General features: G+C 45.6%; 1 protein-coding gene across 2 annotated transcripts; it reads left to right on the top strand.

Annotated features, from left to right (window-relative positions):
* Positions 1-114: 114 nt before the first annotated feature.
* On the top strand, positions 115-18,008 carry CERS5 (ceramide synthase 5). Of its 2 annotated transcripts, XR_002466771.2 has the most exons (11): positions 115-356; positions 5,107-5,212; positions 7,119-7,249; positions 8,078-8,135; positions 8,651-8,701; positions 9,249-9,341; positions 10,588-10,716; positions 11,292-11,398; positions 13,683-13,839; positions 14,784-14,881; positions 16,483-16,596. XR_002466771.2 is itself a non-coding variant. In XM_021545226.2 (10 exons), the coding sequence occupies exons 1-10, from the start codon at positions 157-159 to the stop codon at positions 16,633-16,635; spliced, it is 1,185 nt and encodes a 394-aa protein (XP_021400901.1). In that variant the 5' UTR covers positions 115-156; the 3' UTR covers positions 16,636-18,008. The 2 variants fall into 2 exon arrangements, 1 of the variants encoding a protein (XP_021400901.1); XM_021545226.2 differs by lacking the exon at positions 14,784-14,881 and having other exon boundaries at positions 16,483-18,008.
* The last annotated feature ends 56 nt before the right edge of the window (positions 18,009-18,064 follow it).

Raw genomic sequence — 18,064 nt, 5'->3', positions numbered from 1 at the left:
GGGCGCGGTCTCCTCAAGTCCCGCCCCATGAGGGCGAGGCTGCCGCCCGATTCGCTGGCGCCGTGATGGGCGCGGCGAGGGGCGGGGCGGGGCTGGCGCTCGGCCGCGCCCCCGTGTCTGTGGCGGCCGCCGGAGCGCGGCGGCGGCAGGCGGAAGATGGCGGCGGCCGCGGCGGCGGCGCTGCGGGCCTGGTTCTGGAACGAGCGGTTCTGGCTCCCACACAACGTAACGTGGGCGGATCTGGCCGGCGAGCCGGGCCCGCCGGGCAGCGGGCTGCAGTACCCGCGGGCCGCTCACGTTCTCTCCGCCTTCCCGCTGGCGCTCGGCATCTTCGCCGTGCGGCTGCTCTTCGAGAGGTGAGCGCGGGGCCGGCCCCGGGGCGGCGGGGCCGGGAGGCGCCGGGGTCTGTGAGCACCGGGCCGCGCCGGGGGGCGGCTCGGCGGGGACTCCCCCGCGCCCTTCGGGGCCTCCGCCAGGCCCTTCGTGCGTGGAAAGGGGACATTGTGTAATCCCGGGGATCTGTCGCGGGAGTCGTGTCTGTCGCGACATGCACAAGCCCGTGGGGCTCCACTGCTCTGGGTCTGGATAACGAGAGGCCCCTCCATTCCGGCGGTGCTGAGGTAGTGCCAAGAAAAATCCCATGTTTTATATAGGAATTCACTTTTACCCTGCTCCTGCCCAGGAGAACCTCGCTGGGATGACGGACAGAGCTGGCGGCTGCTGCTCGCTCTTGGCTTCCGTGTGTGCTTTATTGTGCTTTCCCTGAGTTCCTGGATGAGGAAATAGGGCTCGTTCACATGGCCTGATGCATTATTAAATATTTGGTGGCTCTCTCTCGTCTCAGGCACGATGGATGTGACTGCGGCTCTTCATCTCTGCCCATAAACAGGTGTAATACGGGTTTCCTCATTTACCTGGGCATCCATAAACATGTGAACTCAGCCCTGGGGCACAGGTTTATCCGTGTGTGGTGTGGATCTGCCACAGCCACAGGCAGTGTGTGGGTGGCAGACATATTAATTAGTAAAGCGGCTTACTTAGGAAACCCTTAGGTTTAGAAACAGACCAAGACACCCTCAATTGCTGTGCAGGTAGTTTGTTAAACAATGATTTAATCTTAAATTTCTGCCTTGAAAGGGCAGAGATTAGCCAGGTTGGATGGATTGGAGCAGCCTGGATTAGTGGAAAGTGTCTCTGCCCATGGTAGGGGGTGGGACTGGGTGAGCTTTAAGGTCCTTTCCAACCCAAACTATTCTATGATTCCATTGGTATTTGTCAGCATGAAAAAGGCTGCAGGACTAAAATGAGTGGGAATTTTTTTCTGTAGGTTTTCTTTAAGAAGTGTGAATTTTCCTGAGCTTTCAGAAATTAAGAAGAGGTGGTTAGGATGAAGTAAAAATATGGCAAATATGGAAGAAAATGAAGCAAGTCAGCAGAGAGAAGAGAAGAGAAACTTGAGAGGCTCTGTTCTCCATGCTGTCTTTCTGCCCTTAGGAAAAAAAAAGGCTTCAGAAAACCAGTGCAAAGAACCCAAGAACACACATGGCACTGCCCAAATCCTATCTCAGCTTCATGTGCTGCTGATCCTGGCCAAACCTTGGTACTTGCAAGGACATAAAGAAAGGAGGTTGTGAGACACAATGAAAATAATATAATAGGGAGGTTCCTAATCCAAATGTCATCTGGAGACGAGGGGCAGAATATTCTCTTTTCCTGGAGTTGTTGGGGAAGATGCACTATACCTGATGGCACAGTGCTCCAGGCAGCATTTATTTTGTCCTGATAATGTCTCCCTGGTTTATGAAATTTCTTTTGTGATGTTAATTTAGGGTGGAGTCAAATGATGATTTAACTCCTGAGCCTGCAGAGCAAAACTCAGAGGCCAGGGTCTGGTTCCTGAGGGGGTTGTTCCTGATCTCAGCTCTGTCTCAATGGTGTCCCAAAGTGAAAGCAGATTGTCACAGCCCATCTCAGGCAGTTTCTAGTGTGTTTATTTTAAAAGTACATATCTTTGAATAAACTCCTTTCTGTTTCTTCCAGCCACTTTGAACATGTCATGAAAGTTCAGCTTTGTCTCAATAAACTCCTGTGGTGCATTTATCCCAATTCAGGCTTTGATTTTGTCAAATGTCTCTCTTGACACACATTTCACAGTTGGACTTGGTGACTCAGAATGTGAATTACAGGCTCGTGCAACTCTTTTGGTTGAGCCGTTTCCTTTCTCCTTTTGTAGCTCCTCAGTGTGAGGAAGAGCTTTGTGCTACAACACTGACACATTTCTGTTACTTAGAATTCTACTAAAAAACTACTTTTCACATCATGACATTGACAAAATAATCATTAGTTTGTCTGTGGGTAGTTTGTGACTGTAGGGTCGAGGCAGGACTCATAGAGGAAGGTAAAGACAGTGGAAAGTGAGAGGGTGAGGATTTTTGTCCAGTCAGCAAAAAGAATGACTTCTGCCCCTAAATTTGGCTTCACATTTTTTATCCTTGATTATCCTTTTGTAAAAGGTGATTTGAGATGTTACTTAATCAGGTCTATTATGGAATGAGGTGGTTAAATCTTAGAAATACAAACTCAAAGAAGGCATATTCAATAAGTCTCACTTTGGAGATTGTTCGTCCTTTAAGAGCTGTGACAGGGAGTCACCAGCCAAACTGGAATGTTCATAAAGAAAGATTCTGCCTTTTTGTGAAGCACAACATTCCTGAGAACTATTTGTTCTAACATATGAGTCTGTGGACTTGAAAATTTGTTTTAAAATCAGTGTGTGTTAACAACTAGTGTGAAAGAGGTGGCTGGATAGGCTGGGGTGTGAGCTGATCCCTGTTGATAAAGGTTTAATAGAAGTGTTTATGTGATGAGAATTTCTTGCTGGAAGGTGTGGCAGTAAGTTGACCTTGGGTATAGTTTGTTGCCGTTGAGATTTCTATAAAATCATAAAATCATTTAGATTAAAAGGGACCTTTCAAGGCTACCTCATCCACTTCTCTCCTCAAAGCAAGGCCAGTGTTCAGGCAACTCAGGTTGCCTGTGGAGTTCAGTTTAGTTTGAATATCCCCAAGAATGGAAATTATGCTGTCTGGGCAGCATTTTTTCCTATTCTGGGGGTTGTGCAGAAATTTGTCACTGTAGGATTCAGTGCAAAACACATCTGAAAACCGACTCTGGGACCAAAAATTTGAAGTGCCACAGCAGTTTGAAGTGTGAGTTTACCTTGCTGAGTTTACCTAAATAAAGCTTGGGATTTTCCTGTCTGAGCAGGGGATTGACCACTCACTTCATATTCCACCTGCAAGTTTACATGTGAACTTCTGTTCTGCACTTGTGGTATATCCTGTAGGAAAGCAGAGTATAAAGCCATTTAATACTTACTATTTTTTACATTTTTGTGGGGGTCTTGCCAAATGTTTCATAACATCAGGACATGATTTCTGGCTGGTGGTCTGGATTATGGCGGAAGCCATGAGCCTTTGGAGCCAAGCTCAAAGGAAATCACTCCTTCCTTTTTTATTAATTTTTTTCTTTTTTTTTTTTTAAGCTGTGGGTGTTGAAATGTAGTTGAGCATGTCCAGAGACAGGAGCAGAGCTGGGAAGGGTCTAGAGCACAAGGAGAGGCTGAGGGAGCTGGAAAGGGACTCAGCCTGGGGGAAAGGAGGCTTGGGGGAAACCTTGTGGCTCTGCACCACTCCCTGAAGAGGGGTCAGGTGGAACACCAGAAGGAATTTTTTCATGGAAAAGGTGGTCAGGCCTTGGAAGGGGCTGCCCAGTGAGGTTTGGAGTCCCCAAACCTAGAGATGTCCAAGGATGTGGCGCTGTGGCCTGGGGACAAGGAGTGGGTCAGGCACAGCTTGGACTCGATGATCCTGGAGGGATTTTTAACCTCGGGGGTCCTGGGTAGAGACATAGGAAGAACTGGGGGAGCCTGAGTCCACAGTGTCTGTCGGTTGTTTAGTGTTTTCTGAGAGCTGGGTGTTCCTTTGGGATCAGTCACAAGCTGATCTGTAATTCCTCAAGGGAAAACTCCATGACCTGGGACTGTTCTTAAACACAGTCACAGATATTTGTTCCTGAAGCACTGAGTGAGTATTCCTGAGAATAATTACTGTTTGGAGCACTTAGAGCCACGATTCTCCTGAATTTTAATCTTTCCTTTTAAACACAAGGAGAAGTAACAATTGTGGTTGGAAAAAGCAGAATTTTCTGCTTGGTGGCACTGGGAGGCTCCTAGATATGTGAAATTTCAGTTTAGCTCTCTCTGAAACAAACTCTCTGTGAAAGCAAAATGGTTTTAATGGTTCAAATGTTGTGTTCTTTTCAAAATCGGTTTGAGAAACAGGTTCTTCCTTAAAATAACTGATTAAAAGAGACTAAATTTTGCTCCTTCAACCCCCCCCTTTGCCCACCAGCAGGAGAGGTAATGTCAGGTAATGTAGACATTGGAGCCCTGAGCCCATTCTGACACAAACATGGTCATTTTGTTTAGTTGCAAACCCAGGCTTATTTTCAGAGTCTGTAAAATCCAGAAGAGTTAAATCAGTTTGGAATACACAGAGACCATGGGATGGATGAGATCCTGATATCAGGGATCTTTCAGACTGGGGAACTTGCATCTTCTTGTCTGTCCTGAAGGAAACAAGCCACTTTATTTCACCCTGCCCCGCCAAAAAAAGTTGCTTTTGGGAGCTGTGTCACTTGAACTTCCCTTTTTTCTGAGCTATGTGACATCAAGGCCTATTTTGGAAACAAAATGCTTTGTTTTAGGGCTTCATCTCCAGCATTTCTGTTCACAGCAGACTGCTATCAGTCTATTGTTTTATTGCTGAGGAATGAGAATCTCCCTGGGGAGCACATTCAGATCCTTAGAAGCCAAAGGCATTAAGATTTAATTTTTCATCCTGGTTTGCACAGTATGTGCTGTCTGAAGTTATCATATGGACTAATGAAAGAAATTTCTTCACCTGGGGAGCGGTGGAATGGAGATTTCAAAAGCTTTTTCACCAGGTTTTGCAGCTGGTGACAAATCCAGGTCCTTGTGATTTAGGCAGAGGAAAGAAATAAATATCTTGTTTTAATCCAGCTCTTTCTGGGCAATTTTTGCAGGTTTATTGCCAAGCCATGTGCCATAAACCTTGGCATTCAGGACAGTGGACCTCACAGAGCCCAGCCCAATGCAATTTTAGAGAAAGTGTTTACATCCATCACTAAGGTGAGTCACATTTCAAATTCCACCTCTTCCAAAGGGAATGGAGGCCTGGAAGTGTCTCAGGGGGCTTTTCCTTCCACTTTTCTGGATTGAGATGCACAGTTCACACTCTGTGTCCACATGTGGGCTCATTCTGGTTTTACTTTGCCTCTGGCACGTCCTTCTGGTAACAAAGTAAATTCCCTGTGTGCCTGAGCCATGGTTTTGTGCACAGAGGAATCTTCTTCGGGATAAAAAAGTTCCCCTGATAGACAAGCCTGAGCTGCTTCCTTTAGTTCCCTGCCTTTGGTCCAAGTTGTACAGTGGGGATTCTTGGTTTAATAAGAGATTTCCCAGCATCTTCCACTTTATTGGGAAAGCGTTCCTCTTTTTCTGGAGCTCAGTTCCTTTTCTGATTTTATTTGTTTTATTGTGAATGTCTTCCTCTCATTTTTGCCATTTACTGTAAGCTTGAACAACAGTTGTCAGTGGAAGGGGATTATTGAGGGAGGTGTTCAGTCAGTGAAGGATGTCCTGATGAAGGTCAGGGCATTTAATGGTGGCAGGAGGTGTTTCTTTGGGTTGTTTCCTTCTTTCCCTTAAGCTTACAGGACTACAGCACTACAGAATTACAGAATCCTATTGCATTTTATCCAACATTGAATAAGTGCAATAGATTTTCATTAAAGATAACGAAATTGAACGTTTTCTGTTGAGATTTGGTGATGCTGAACCTCATCTACTAGAGCAGATAAAGGGAAATTCTGGAAATACCTAAAAAAACTTGCCTTGTGAGAACATTAAAGTTTTGAGGTATTTGGAATGATGTGTGAACTGTAGAATCCCCAGAATCTGATGCCCTTTGTTGGGAGAACTTCAATGCAGGGGATGTCCTTGAAATTAATGTTTAGAAAACCCAGGAGGTCACAGGCTGTGCAGAATTTGTCTGGCTTATGAAATTTTTAACTGTCCCAGTGTGCTGTGGCTGCTGTTGGGTTTGGAGAGTCTGGGGGAAGGATTTCACTGCTGCTGCCATGAGCTGGGAGCTCTGAATTCCCCTTGGAGGCAGGTGCTTTCCAATCGGGAAAGGTGCTGAGAAATGTGTGATGGATTGACAGGACAGTCACGGTCTCAACACTGAAAATCAAATTACTCTGACTTTGATTTTCAGCTGAGCAAACAGATTATTTTTTATTAAATCAACATTCTGCATAGCTTTTGTGGTTGATATGTAACTCAAATAGTAAAATGTGTTTATCATCTTTCAGTGTTAGAGCTCCCTGGCAGAGCTGGTCTGAATTCTCTCACTCCTGGGCAATTATAGAGGGAGCTACCAGGTTTGGTTCACTTTGATAAACCCATTTGTGTTCATTCAGGCAGGTGGAGAACAGGGATATATTATATCTATATTTGTCATGGAAGTACTTCAGTCTTCAGATATATTTTCATTTATAAACTGTGATAACAGCAATAACACAATTTCTACAGTGCCCTTATGGAATATACAAATATCTACTGTGTTAAACCAACTCTTACTTGAAAGTTTCGCTGTCCTTAAACATCTTTAGCTTTGCTCCCGAGTTCTGAGCTGTTTGAATTGATGTACAGCTTTAACAGGTAGGACAGGACACTTTAACACCTCCTCTCCCCAAATTAACAGACAGAGCAGTCACATTCTTTGTGTTAATGTGCTGTCAACTCATGATATAGGTGAGGAAATGCTCAACCAAAACCATTCTGAGTAATTAAGTAATTAGTGGCTTATGAAGGTTAAACCTGAACCACCATTTGTGGCAATGGGTTCTCTTGCTTTCAGACTATGTGATCCCTTCCTGGTGTGTTTTTTGTTATCTGTGCATTATTTCTGTCATAGTGCAGGACTGAAAGTAGCTTTAAGAGTGAGAGAAATGACATTTTTTTCTTACTTCAGTCTCCAGATGGAAAAAGGTTAGAAGGCTTGTCCAAGCAGCTGGACTGGGATGTCCGAAAGATCCAGCGCTGGTTTCGGCATCGGAGGAACCAGGACAAACCCACCACCCTTACTAAATTTTGTGAGAGCATGTATGTTTGTGCAGAGGGGCTTCATCTTAGAGCTGTGGCTGGGCCTGGGGACAGCTGCTCCTCCAGACCAGGGCCAAAATTCCTGTACAAGCAAATGAGGGCAGTTAAAGGAGGTTTTAGAATTCTGAAATGTTTGTGGGCATTCCTGTGTGTCCCTGTCTCTCTCTGTGTCCCTGTTCCTGTCCATGTGTCCCTGTCTCTCTCTGTGTGTCCCTGTCCATGTGTCCTCATGCCCACACTGGCCATAAATCCCCTGGGCCGCTCCTGCACCGCCCCGTTCCCACCCAGAGCTCGTTCCCATTCCCACCTTCTGCCTTTCCCAGTCACAGACACTCCTTGGCTTCCTTTTCTTCTCTTTTCAGCCCATTCCTTGTTCCCGTTCCCTCCAAGCTCCTGCAGTTTTCTCTGTAGTGCAGTAGAACCTCAGTATTTTTTCCTGACTTGTTTCTCCTCTGCTGGTTTCTTTCCTTTCCAGTAACTTTCAATTCTTCCCCCAGTATGGTTTTGTCTACCTAAAGCCACAAGGTAAGAGGGAAAAATACATACATTAGGATACCTCTGGGTGACAACAGCTTTGCTTGTTATCTCTTAAAGCATATGAATAATGCATGTTCACCCTGAGTTTCAAACCTAGCTGTTGATGCAAACTCGTGTGGTGTGAAAACTCTTCAGTAGGTTTTTGTTGCCTGAAATGTTTAGAAATGAAGGTGGGCAAAGGCTTTTCAGGTGTCAAAATTGGGGGTTTTCCTAATTATTTCAATTAATTTTACAAATACTAACCAAAAGCTGATTCTAAGTCCTAAGTTTATTTTTTACTTCTTTTTCCAGGTGGAGATTTACATTTTATTTCAGTATATTTTTTTATGGAATCAGGTTTCTCTGGACGGTGAGTTGCTCTGTCGCCCACGTTGTTGTTCCGTGTGGTTGCAGTTGAATGATCCCTGATTTGGGATCCTGGGGGTTCTGTTAAAGACCTTCTCTACCCTATAGGGAAGCTTCTGTACAGATCTGCCATTTTGGAAATAATAGAAAATTATTTGATGTGTTATCCCAGAATGTTGGGGAAAAAAAGGTGGGGTTTGGGTATTCTTTGCTATGGAGACCTGCTCCTTTTTTTATCTTTCCCTCTTGAAAGGATACATATTCACCTCCTTGGGTCTTTATTATTATTAGAGCTGTATGATTATTCTAGAAATTTCCATTGCGGCAGAATTCACATTGACAGCACAAATTAGACTTTAAATCACTAGGGTTTTTTACAGTAAATGGCAAAATGAAGGTAAAAATTCAGTGAGGCAGTGCTCTAGTGTCAGGTGACGGGGGAGGAAAACATCCAGTACAAACTGGGATTTTATATAGCTTCTTATTTATATATAATAAAAACCTACCTATTCCCTTTAGGCACCCTGGTTTTGGGACACACGACAATGCTGGTACAACTACCCTTTCCAGGTATGAGAGAAACACCTCCTATCCAACTTCTTGGACAATTTCAGTTTTTATTTTCGTTATTGATACTGGATTAAAACTCTGCCGTTTACTCTTTGTGCCTTTACAGGTTAGGTTTGTCAACTGCACGGTTTTCTCAGATACATCTGACTTAGTCACTTTATGTTTATTTGCTGCTGAGATTATTAAAAGTGGGAGAAAAAGGCATAAAATCATAGTGGTAATTTATTTATTTATTGTATAGAGGCCAACAGTTCCAGAACCTGGTTTTCCTACTCCAAGAGGCTTCAGCAGGAGCTGTAAATATTGACAAGGGAATTTACTCCTTTGGAATAAAAACTCAAACACACAATTATATTTGTGTGAGTAAGCCTGGAGTAAGATGCCTGTTGCTTAAGCTTGTTTTTATTAAACCCGAATGATTTAACTTATGCCTCAGCAATTCTGGAGCAACAAAGTGGGATGGAAAAGCAGGAATGAAAAAAGTGATTTTAATGTAACTTTTGAATTATTTTGTCTTGTAACTGTACTATCTCTGTCTGTTTTCCAGCCTCTAACATCCAGGCTTTATTATTACTATATCTTGGAGCTGGCCTTCTACTGGTCCCTCATGTTTTCTCAGTTTACAGACATTAAAAGGAAGGTGAGATGAACCAGAATTGCATTAACCACTCAATAGCTTTAATAAAATCAATAATAATAGGTAGGACTAACAAAAAATGGGAGTGTGCCTGGCCAGAAAAGCCAAAATATAGTGATAATTATGTTTTCTTCCTCATTTACACCTTATGAACACTGAGAAAAAGGGAGGAGCAAGGCTGACCTGGTGTATCCTTGAGTTCTTTTCACCATCCAGGGGACAGAACAGCTTCACTCAATACCTCCCAATCAAAACTTAACAAATCATTGCCTAAAAATAGATTTAACTGGAAGGCTCGCAAGAAAATTAGCTGCTCAAAGCAGTACCTTGCTGAAGCTGCTGAGGAAATGGCAAATGCTAAGGAAACTATAAATTGGGTTTTGAAAGGAATTTCTCATCTGTGTGAGGAGCAGATGATGAGTGGTTGCAGATGCTCAAATCTAATTCTGTGATGCTGCGTTCCAGGATTTGGTTATTGTTGCTGTTGGAGAACAGTCCTCAATAAATCCTGGCTTATTGCTTCCTTTACATGAGCTGCAAAGCAGCAAATTATCCCAATTTTTGCATTGGCTGTTAAAAAGCAAGTTTACCCAGGCTTTTTTCTGTGCTGAAATATTAACAGATGAGGCACTATGGGATGCAGTGGAGCTCCAGACAGGGAGTGATGGACAGCTTCTGGGACTTTGTTTGTAATGTTTCATTTTGACTTTTAACATTCCCCATGGCAGCAGGGTGAGGTAAAGGGAGCCAGGGGCTGAAACGTGAACCAGCCCTGAATATTGTGCACTGTAAACATTTTTTGTTTTTCCTGTTAGGTTTACCTGGTGTTCTGTGCCTGCTCTGCCCTGGCAGGGCTTGGTCACTGACAGCAGTAACAGCAATTAAATGTGTTCCAGGAGCTGAGGGGACTTCAGTGTGTCCAAAAAACCAGAAGGAGATAAAAATAGGGCTCATCTTGTCCTCTGATTCATATCTGTGGGGTCTGCAGGTACACATGTGAGTGTGCCAGAGAGACTGTGCTGATCCCTGAGCAGGCAGAGCTCTGACTTCAGCAGCACCAAAGCTGAGAGATCTTTCTGGAAGCTTTTGTGGAGGTGGTGGGAGTGTGATGAGCTGCAGTTGCTGTGGAGTCAGAGCCCGAACCAAAGGAATCCTGTGACCCCAGTGACTCAGTTGGGTGGCTCTGTTCCAAACTTTTGCATTTGTGTGACTACCAAAGAATCTTCACTCCCGGTTTTCCTGTTTCCAGGACTTCCTGATCATGTTCGTCCATCACTTGGCCACGATTGGACTCATCACATTCTCGTACATGAATAACATGGTGCGGGTTGGAACTCTGGTGCTGTGCCTTCATGATGCTTCAGATTTCCTCTTGGAGGTGAATTTCCTTTCAAATCTTTGCATCCCTAATGCTGGTGGGATCTCAGGGGAACAAGCTGACATCCCTGTTCTTGATAAACTGCTTTAAATGTGCCATGAAATTCCTGCTGCTGATCCTGCCTTGTCAGCTTTTCCTCCAAACTGCTTGGGTGCTGAGAGTCACAAAACCATGGAATTGTTTGGGTTGGAAGGAACCTTAAAGATCATCCAATTCCACTATCCCAGGTTTCTCCAAGTCCCATCCAGCCTGACCTTGGACACTTCTAGGAATGGGGCAGCCACAGCTTCTGTGGGTAACCTATACCAGGGCCTCACCACCCTCTGGCAGGGTGGTTGTATTCTCTGGCAGTTTGAAGCCATTCCCCCTTGTCCTGTCACTCCAGGCCCTTGTAAATAGTCTCTCCCATTATTCTTGTAGGACTATATAAATAACAGTATAAAAACAGTAATCAAATAATCCCTCTTTGTTCCAAACTGTACAAATATGATTGAGAGTTTCTTGCAGCTTTCCAGCCAGGTAATTACAGGAGTACACAAAGGAAATTATATCTGCATGTTTATTGTCTCTTGTAGGCTGCAAAACTGGCCAATTATGCCAAGTACCAACGTCTGTGTGATGCTTTCTTCATGCTCTTTGGGGTCGTGTTCATTGTGACCCGGCTGGGCATTTACCCTTTCTGGTAAGCACCTGGATCTGGGAGGTCTTGGTTGTTCTCCCAATCCTTTCAGCAGAGCCTTTGTTTTAGACTTTTCCCAAGCATTCCAGCTGTCCCTCGAGGCAGCCTGAAGCAGCACATGGCCCAAGTGCTGTTTGGGGCAGGACGTTTGAGTAGGCACATGAAGAAATCTCTCCCCAGTCAGCTGAGGGACTGGGAGAAGAGCCCAGAATCCCATTCACAGCTGCCCCTCCCCTGCTGCAGTGGTGACAGAGTCAGCCAGAATCTGCCCTGAGAGGCTTGAAGGATCCTCTGCTTCTCTGAAGAAGTTGTAGAAATAATTACAAGTGAGGCACAGTCTCTTGAGGTCATTTTTGTTAGTGTTTGGCTTAGTCATCACTGCAGTTTCTGATTCTTATGACACTTCAGTCCTGTCCTTTTGTTGTGACTATTCAGAGCCTGAAATAGGTCTGAGGTTTCTTGGGAGGTAAAACCCTGGATAAATGGCTTAGAGAAAATCATCCCATAATGAGATTCGCTCTCACCTCAGTAGGTCAGACCTGGAGCAGTGCTTTGGTTAATGAGCTGTTGTCCATTTATTGTGTGTGGTGACAATTTGGTTACACCACTTTGCTGCCTGCATTTATTTCCTGGACCAGGGACACCTGGCATTCCCATTCTTTTTGGGTGCCTGGTAGGCAGCAACAATCCTTTCACGTTAGTGTAATCTTTAAACTTGCTTTAACTTAATCTTTTAAACTTGCTTTGACTGCAAGTTAAAGCTCTTGCTTATTTTCCAGTAAATGCACCAAAGGACTCTGGATGAAGAAGACCTTTAAATCCTATTTCTTCATAGGCTCCTTCCCAGCACAAACTAGAGAGTTGTTTTAGCAGCTGCTGTCTGTCATGAGGGGATGCTCTTACCTCACACCAGTGCTCAGCATCCTGTAAATCTTTAATGTGTTTTCCACTGGCTGTAATGTCACTCCTCAGCTTTGCAGAGGAATCTGGCAAACTGCAGCAGCACTGCAGACCCTGTGCTGTTTTCACTGCACATGTATTCCCTTCACTAATTAATAATGTAAAACATCAGCAGATCTCTGGAATTGCATTTAATTATTTCATAAACTTGCTATGAGTTAAATACTTCTGGAGCTCCCTTTTGGGGGATTTTGGTTCTTGTTTGAAAGGCTTGTTTTGCTTTTCTTGTGAGATGTTAAAAGCTGTATGAAATTAATGTGGTTGTTAAAGGTCTCTCCATACCTCTCTGCATCATAAAATCTAAAGTGTTTATTAAATTGCTGAAGGACTGGCAATAACTCCCAGCAACAAGAACAGCAAAACAGTAATGAAAGAAACACAAAGCTTGGGCCAAAAAGCAGTTTTCTGTCTTCCAGCCTGCCCAAAGGAATCTGTAAAACTCCAAGGGAAGAGAAGAGCACCCAGGGAGGGGGGGGGGAGGCCTTCTGGGGACAAAATTCCTTCCTGATCCCAGAATCTTTGAGATTGGAAAAGCCCTCCAAGACCACTGAGTCCAGCCTGTGACTGATCCCCAGATCCTCAAGTTCCACATCCACTCGTTCCTTGGGCACCTCCAGAGATGGGGACTCCACCACCTCCCTGGGCAGCACCTTCCAATGCCTCACCACCCTTTCCACGAAGAAATTCCTCCTGATGTCCAACCTGAACCTTCCCTGGCACATTCCTTTTGTCCTGTTGTTGCCTGGGAACAGAGCCTGATACCCCCCCCAGCTGCCCCCTCGGCTCAGGGAATTGTGCAGAGCCAGAAGGTCCCCTGAGCCTCGATTTCCCCAGCTGTTCTAGCTCTGGACACACTCCAGCCCCTCAATATCTCCCTTGCTGTGAAGGCCCAGAACTGGAAACAGCCTCACAGTGCCCAGCACAGAGGGACAATCCCTGCCCTGCTCCTGTGCCCACACTATTTTTGATATGATCTCTGATCTTTAAGTCTGGCTGAAAGCTGCCCAAGCAGGAAGGCGTTAACGGTTGTTGTGGTGACCAGAGCAGCCTGACATCACTTCCTGTGAAGTTGTTATAAATAAATGCTTGTGCTTTGGAGAAGAAAATTGGCAGCAGATCGTGTGTGTAACCAAACTGCAGCACATTCACATGTTCTGTTTTGTTGCTCAGTTCAAATGCTCTTAATGAGCTTTACTCAGTCTCCTGGCTCTGGCAGGAGCAGAGCAGCAGATGCTCAGTGAGACACAAACTGTTGTGCATCTGGCCTGGCACCTCCAGTTGGAGCTGAGCACAGCTGATCTGAAATGTGTTTCTGGATCTCTTTAAGGATTTTGAACACGACTCTGTTTGAAAGCTGGGAGCTGATCGGTCCCTACCCTTCCTGGTGGCTGTTCAACGGGCTCCTGGTGACCTTGCAGGTCTTGCATGTCATCTGGTCTTACCTCATCATCCGCACGGCCTCCAAGGCCCTGGTGAGGGGCAAGGTAAGGCTGTGAGGGAGGCTTCTGGGTCCTCTTTCCTACAAGCCCCATTAAAGAATTATGAGGAATTGGGCTTTTCAATGAGGGCTGATGTTGGTTTTTAAGGAACTTGTGTCAAGAGTTCACAAAAATGGTGGTTTTTATCTTGATTGCTCTGCACTTGTGAGTTCCCAGGTGTGCTCAAAGGGAGGGAGTCTCTCCTTGGCATGCAGGGGAATAACTCCATTTTCCAGTACATTCAAATGTCCTAAAATGGGGATTATGACACTCTTGTTGTGCACTCTGCAGTTTAAGGTGGTAGCAGGCTCTCTTTTGGACAAGAGGATGAACATACAGGATGTTGCCCAACTTCAGCTGGTCCTTGGGATGTGATGGGGATTGTGCTTCTTTGCTGGCTTCTGTCTGCCAGTGCAGGCAGTGAGCTCCAGCACTCAGGGAAGGTGCTCCCAGGGATGAAGTGGGGTTTGCTGGTTGTCAAAAATCACAGAATGGCCTGGGTTGGAAGGGACCTTAAAGATCATCCAGGCTGGACAGGGCTTGGAGCAACCTGGGATAGTGGAAGATGTCCCTGCCCATGGCAAGGGGTGGAACAAGATGAACTTTAAGGTCCTTCCAACCCAAACCATTCCATGATTCTGTGAAACCAGCAAAAAAGCTGATTTAGTAGCACAAATACTTTTTCTTATCAGATATTGATACTCTGATCTGAGTTTCTCTGACAGCTCTGCATTATTTTGTGTTTGACTTTAGCTGTCCCTACACAAGGAATGTGGCCTAGAAAAATAGAAATATTCTGGTTGATTCTGAGGGCAAGCAGATTTCAGGGTACAAGCTCTTCATCTGTTCCCCACAGCTGCTACTACAAATGCCTGATTTTCATTCTCTGCAGCTGTTTCTGTATCCTGAGTTCTACACCTTTTCCCTTTCCTTGGTTCTCTCCTGTCCAGGTGACCTAGCCAGAGAAAGGACTCTAAGCTCTGTCTTCTTCATTCTTTTCTCCTTTTCTCTGTGCCAGATTGGAGCTGGACAGTTTCACCCTGTGCATGTAAGTGTGACCTGTGTTTCCGTTTGTTCACTGAAACACATCTGTGTCAAGGCCAAGAGAAAAGCAGAGCCCTGGTCTTGGGGCTTTGGTGCCTTCTCCTTCTCTCCCTGGTCCTGACAGAGTGCTAAAAAACTGTTTTTTCCAAAGGTCAGAGCAGTGTCCTGGGGTCTGTTCTCACCTGCTGTCACCTGCCTGCACAACCTTCACTTTGTGCTTTTACACACCCACACACTCCAATTTCTGTCTTTGCTCCTCATCAGCACCGCACTGAGGGGGAGAGGGAAGGAGGAATTTACTCCTTTTTGTGAAAAGGAGTGAAACAGTCACTTCTCCCCCAAGAATGGAAAAAATGTCCAGGGATTTCTGCTTCCTTCCAGTGACCCTTGAACTTCCAGTATAGCAGGAGATTGGGGAAAGATAGCAAAAGTTCTGGCACCAAGCAAAAGCCAGGACATTCAAAAAGCTACTGGAGATCATTAACTTCACCTGGCTTCCAGCCAGATCTTCCCTGGAGTTCAACCACTTCCTGGTGCTGCAGAGCCCTAACCCTGACTCCAAAAGAGCAGAGTGAAATCCTGGAATCCTCAGAAAGCTGCAAGCCAGGGCGCTGGCACATGGAGTTACTGAGGCTGCACAGGGAGGAGAGTGAGGAGCTGCCTTGGGCAGAGCAGGGGCTGCTCTCCAGGCCCAGCTCACTCAGGGGAGGTTTGGTTCTGGCACCTGCCACCACCCGAGGTGTGTGTCTGCAGCTAGGGCCAGGTTTATGGGCTCTTCCCTTCCCCTTCTGGCTCTGCAGGGCTGCCCTGCTGTGACAGACACTTGGAGCAGCTGGCACCACACTCCTCCTGGGAAGGTTCAAAATCCCACGTGCAAGTCAAACGGAGCTGCATTTGCAGCCAGTTTCTGAACTAAGGCATGCTCTGTAAGCAGATCTGGATCCTGGGCTGAGGCTCCTCCTGTTCTGAGCAGGTGTTTGCTGGATCAGACACTGCCTTTGTTCTCCATGCCCTGTCCAAACAGGCTCCTGCTCCTAAATGGGATGTCCCAGATGAAGCACAGGCTGTAGAAATGGAGATGCTTTGTTGGAGCAGTGATGTGATAAATAAAACTGGTTAATTTTTAAAATAGCAAAGCTGTTCCCTTTAGGACAAAATGTTCTCTCTCAAACTGACACATTCCTGGCTTTTGGTCGTTGGACTCACTTGTGATCGTGGCATGAGAAATTTTTGATAAAAAAAAAAAATAGTTTAGAAAAATGGCCTTTAACTGATCTAGAGAGGAACCCTTGGAAGACAAGAACAACACCAGATCCTTAATGTCATCTAATCTGGTGAGAACGAGAGTGAAGTGCTTTCACAGAATACTTGGAAAATGGAGCTTGTCTTTACAAAGTGTCTGTGTCTTGTTCCTGACGTGGTGACGGGCTCCTTGGGACCTTGAACTGAGCCAGACTCAAATGTAGGAGGTAGATGTGAGTGAACGTGGTTCATCACAGTGAAGGTGGTTCATCACACAGACACAACCTTTTAACTGCTGGTTTCTGTCAATTTTTCAACTCCCCTTCTCCTCTCCCACTCCCCAATTCCATTGGCAATGTTTAGGTATCCAAGGATGACCGCAGTGATGTGGAGAGCAGCTCCGAGGAGGAGGATGTGACTTCCAACAGCACAAAAGGAATTTTCAGCACTTCCAGTAACGGTTCCAACCGCCTGAACGGCCACATGGCCGGTGGCCAGTGGACAGGAGAGGAGTAAGGCCCTGGGCTGGCCTTGAGCAAACACGAACTTCTCTTTCAATATCTAGTTGTGTTGAGCTCCATATTCCCAAGTGATCTTTAATCAAAAACCCCTTCCCCAGAAACCTCCAGCAGACCCGAAACGGGCACAACCCTGACCAGTCAGAGGCTTTGCACAGCACAAAGGATGAAGCCAACAACCGGGGCAAAAATAAAGCTGCAGATTTCACTTCAAGCCATTTTGTGCTTCAAAAGTACAAGAAAACACCCGAGTCCTGTTGGTATTTGCAGAGGTGTCTTTGTTTGTGACAAACTGACTTTTACTGGGATCAACTCGAGGCAGAGCACATTTGGACCACAGGATTTGGTGCCGCTCAGCGACGGTTCACTCCCAGCAGGTGCAGCAGCTCTTGATGCACTCCAGAAGCCACTTCAGAGCACAGAGAACGCAGGTTCCATGTCCCAGCTGCCCTGGGTGAGGCAGAGACTCTGCTCCCAGCTGAGCTTTGAACTGTGCTAACCCAGAACCACTGCTCTGCCTTGCCCCAGGCTGCTGGGGAGGTCCCAGCTGCTCATCTCTGCTGTCACCAGGGACCAGGCCAGCATCTGCTGCCTCTTTTGGTGCTGCAAACCCCTCTGAAGTCTTGACCAAAGCCTTCTGCAAGGGGGTTTGGGGGGCGGTTTATTGCCCCTGAGACAACCAGCATAATCCAGGCGTTTTAAATTGTTTTCTTCCTGTTGCAAATTGTGGTTTTGAAGACTTCTCTAGACCTACTGGATTCAGTTGGCTAAGCAGGGATCAGAGGCAGGATCAGAACTGGTAGGCTGGGTTTAACTCTCCTAAAAATGAGATGTTTTGGTCCTGTACTCTGAGACAAGTGATTGTTGCTGCTCTGATGTTAGAGCTGTGGAGGAACCCAGGGCTGGAAGAGCAGCCACACTGTGGGCTTTGCTTCTCTTTTTTTTTTTTACTCAGTGGTACTTGGGGGCAATGGAACGGTCAATCAGGAGCAGAATTTTGGAAACTTCTCAAGTTGTTACCATTTTATACTGTTGTTTACTCTTATCTCCAATTAAAAGTTGCTTCAGAAACCTGGGGTGATGCGTTTCATCTTGAGGAAATAGAAGAGAGGACAGTGTGTATCTGTCTCTGAGCACCTGGGCTGCTGCCAGGAGCACAGGAGAAACAACTTTTTGGAAGAATAGAAGTAATGGACTTGTGGAAGGCATCCCTCCCTATGGAAGGGGGGTGGAACCAAGTGACCTTTGAGGTCCCTCCCAGCCCAGCCCAGTTTATGATTTGGGGTTTACCACAAACCACCACACTGGCCACAATTTCTCATTATTCTTGTTAAGATTAAACAATAATTATATCTAATTACTAAGCAAGCATTACATCTAAGAGTCATAATTTATCATACAATGATTACACAGGTGCCTTTTCACAT

The sequence above is a fragment of the Lonchura striata genome, chromosome 27, assembly GCF_046129695.1.
Source record: "Lonchura striata isolate bLonStr1 chromosome 27, bLonStr1.mat, whole genome shotgun sequence".
NCBI lineage: Eukaryota > Metazoa > Chordata > Aves > Passeriformes > Estrildidae > Lonchura > Lonchura striata.
Note: the sequence above shows the minus strand (reverse complement) of the source record. Positions and strands in the feature narration are given on the sequence as shown.